Source organism: Salvelinus alpinus, chromosome 22 (assembly GCF_045679555.1).
Source record: "Salvelinus alpinus chromosome 22, SLU_Salpinus.1, whole genome shotgun sequence".
In the NCBI taxonomy this organism is placed as follows: domain Eukaryota; kingdom Metazoa; phylum Chordata; class Actinopteri; order Salmoniformes; family Salmonidae; genus Salvelinus; species Salvelinus alpinus.
This window is the reverse complement of record NC_092107.1, coordinates 20,692,326-20,695,859: the sequence shown is the minus strand read 5'-3', so window position 1 is coordinate 20,695,859 and position 3,534 is coordinate 20,692,326. Positions and strand designations below refer to the sequence as shown.

The window sequence follows — 3,534 nt, the reverse complement described above, 5'->3', positions numbered from 1 at the left end:
GCCAAGTGCGTAATTGGGCTTAAGAACGGTGAAGACAGACAGGCTAAATATGTGTAGCTTTAACTTAGAAGCGTATGCACATTAGCCTATCATTCATTAGCTAAACTCTGCAAAGCTGCTTCTAGAACATAATTCATGATGAAAACGTCAACCTGCAGGCTGCGCTCCCAGCCACTGGGCCTACGCAGCTCGAAAAGCTCACCTATTTATCAGTGGAGACTGTCTATTATAAATTGCATGACCTTCCCCTGTACTGAATTAAAAAATACTAAACCTCCACCGGACTTAAATTGAAAGAGCATGACACATCCCCCCCAAATTCCTCTGTGTACACCGTTCCATAAATTCCAAAAGGTCCCTAAAAGAGTTAGCCTGGGTACCAGTCTGTTAACATTCCACTCCTTGTACTCTGCGTCATATGTTCAGCATGACAATGAGTGGCAAGGAGTGGAATGACAGCTAAACAGACTGTAACCAGACTATAAATGAGTGGCTACAAGTCTAGGAATAGTGTATAAGAAGCAGTGAGTGAATGCAGTACTGTAGGCCTACACTTCCAACTGATCTTCCAACTGAATACAGGATGAGTATGATGACCACGGCATCTTTTCTCTCCGCAGCTCTGCTGTTGCTGGTTCCTGGGATCCTGACTGAAAGTAATGTGGAATATATTTACTTACTTTACCTCTTTGTAACGTTATCTTTATAACTTATAAAGTATAGTTGAGATTTTAAATTACAATTTTATTACAGAGGCATATGGACCAAACCCTATCAAGTTGACGATAGTCAACAGCATCTCCAATGCACCCAATGAGACCTACAGTGCTGACGTTGTGTTCAGAGGGATCCTACTCGGTGCCATGAGGAGACTGCAGCAGACCAATGCAGACTTCAAGTGAGTAGAAATGTAGATTCCATTGTCTGATTGATTTCTAGAATAGATCATATATGCAATACAGACGTTACAGTTTGAGAAATCGTTTTCTATTCTAATTTACAGATAATGTTCTGTAGTTCTGTGTGTCAATTTTTGCATGGCATTGAGTGATACAGGATTTTCCGGTTTCCAATGTGAAAAAGTAATGGTGGTTTTCTTGCTGTTGCAATGGATAAAGGGTGTCAGTTATTTTATATTGTGTCAGTAGTCAGTGAGCATTGTTCTTCCAGGTTTACCTACACAGAGGACCCAAACTATGGTCCTTTCCTGGAGAGTGTGAATGGTGTAGCCGGGGACAATGCTGAGCACACTTATTGGGAGCTCCTTGTTCAGACTGGGACGAATGGACCTGTGATCAGACCTGATGTGGGTGAGTCATGATTTAGAATATTTCTCTCTCTTTCTACAGAATTAAGGGCAAAATCAAGTGTTATTTACAACAATCTATTTGTCACACAAATTGTGCATCTACTGTAAAACACAAAATGACCTATTTGGACCTTGTTGTCACAGGTATTGGCTGTTACATCCCAGAACCAAATGACCGCATCATCCTGAATTTTACAAAATGGTGAACATTCAGAAGCCCCTGACTGATACTGTTTTATTTGAAAAAGTGCTGTAAAGCAATTGATTATATTTGTCATGAAAGGGATAACGATTCCAATCATTTGCAGTACACTATTAGAAACAAGGGTTCCAAAAGGGTTCTCCAGCTATTCCCATAGGGGAACCCTTTTTGGTTCCAGGTAGAACTCTTTTGGGTTCCAGGTAGAACCCTCTGTGGAAAGGTTTTTACATGGAACCCAGAAGGGTTCTACCTGGAACCAAATGGGTTCTACCTGGAACAAAAGGGGTTCTTCAAAGGGTTCTCCTATATGAACAGCCCAATAACCCTTTTTGGTTCTAGATAGCTCCTTTTTTTCTAAGAATGTAATGTTAAGCCCGTTTTTAGAATTGAAATAGAAAGAGTTTCACCCTGACATAATACTGTTATTGTTGTTTTAAAAGAACATTTGGAACAGCAAAGAATGCCCGGCTGCAGTTTATACCAGAACTATTGTAACATTACATTCTGTGTGTAATTACTGTGTAATAGGTTAGTAAAGTACATGTAGCTATGGAGTACAATTTGTGTGTTCACTGATTTATATTTACATGGGAAACAGAATTACAGCAATAGTGGTATGTGCTAGGGGTTAACACCAGGATCCCGGGACTGTTCCGGGACTACTTCCGGGTCCATACATTTCCCGAAAATATTTAATGACAAAACCCAGGAAAATACAACATTTTCCCCCAATGTCGCACTAATGCAATTACACAACATACGCAGCAGCAGATTGGCAAAAAATAAAACGGCACATTATCCAAACATGTTGTCGCATGGGAGCCTTTTGCCTAATTATTGTTTATATAGGCCTATGTGTTTGGTCACCTATTATCATTTCAGCACGGTTTTGATTGGGACAGCGCCATCGCGCTGCTTTTCGACAAGCGTGGTTGACTCTTATAGATAAATCAATCAATGTCAGATTTTTGGTTTTCACTGAATCTCCGTTTGGATATTTGGCAATAATTAGGCTGGGGAAGTGCTAATGGTCATCTTTATTTAGTTTGGTCATATATTAGCTGATCAAAAACATTTTGCTAGCATATTATAGGCCTACAAGTGGATTTTGCGCTTCACTCGTGTAGTAAGTAGCCTGTCCTAGGCTACTCCCGACCCTGTGACTTGTCTGATAATCAATGTGCTTTTGCTTTACTGAATCTCTGGCTGTATATTTGGTTAATTGATCTCTGGCTGGACAAGTGGAAGTGGTAGCTCATTTATTCGTTTGCTCATCTACGTATCACTGAAAAGGAAACATTTAGCATACACTTGTTTTAGTCTACATTATTGCATTATTTATCTACTGACTCAGGTAGTATCTTTATATAGCCTTGTATAGAGCCTAGGCTATTTTTCCTATCGTTCATATCCCACTGAAACCCCAAATTACTAACTGTATTCGGTAATCCATAGGTTGCATTATCAAAGCACGTCTCTCGCCTACGCATGTCAAAATACCGCTATAACATTCCACTGGCTTCTCTGCGCTGTCCTCTGCGCTGTCTCGTATTGCTGCACATGTGAGAGCTTCCGTAGAGAATGTATGATCGATCAACAAACGGTTTGAGCATAGATATCGATTTTGTTTTTACAGAGTTGGTCCCGGTTAAGCTACTGTACCTTGATATTTAAAAAAATGTCCTCTATTCATCTCCCCGCTATTCATGAGCTGATCTGCTCTCTGTGTAATCAGCAACTCGAATAGGAGATATTCTGTTATTCGTTGGAGGTTATCTAGCAAGTTGAGCAACTTTGGTAATTTGACCTTTGTTTGACTGCGGTTACAAAGTTTGTATGATTCGACAACGCTATAGCCTACTCCGGGTGTCTTCTGTGGGTCTTGAGTTCGCACTCTGTGTCGATAATTAATTGAGCAACATGATTAAGCAAAGAATTTATGAACGGCCTGTTTCGCAATTTTTCTCGGTATTTAAACTTAGTAGATTTTCTGGTAATTAAATAGCATGTGCTAATACTTGTA

The 3,534-nt window shown here is 40.0% G+C and overlaps 1 protein-coding gene across 2 annotated transcripts; it reads left to right on the top strand.

Annotated features, from left to right (window-relative positions):
* The first annotated feature begins 500 nt into the window (after window positions 1–500).
* LOC139549219 (transcobalamin-1-like) lies at window positions 501–2,065 on the top strand. Of its 2 annotated transcripts, none has more exons than XM_071359444.1 (4): window positions 501–656; window positions 754–898; window positions 1,171–1,310; window positions 1,454–2,065. In XM_071359444.1, the coding sequence occupies exons 1-4, from the start codon at window positions 533–535 to the stop codon at window positions 1,513–1,515; spliced, it is 471 nt and encodes a 156-aa protein (XP_071215545.1). In that variant the 5' UTR covers window positions 501–532; the 3' UTR covers window positions 1,516–2,065. The 2 variants fall into 2 exon arrangements, with proteins under 2 accessions (XP_071215545.1, XP_071215546.1); XM_071359445.1 differs by having other exon boundaries at window positions 513–656; window positions 1,171–1,306.
* Window positions 2,066–3,534: the final 1,469 nt, after the last annotated feature.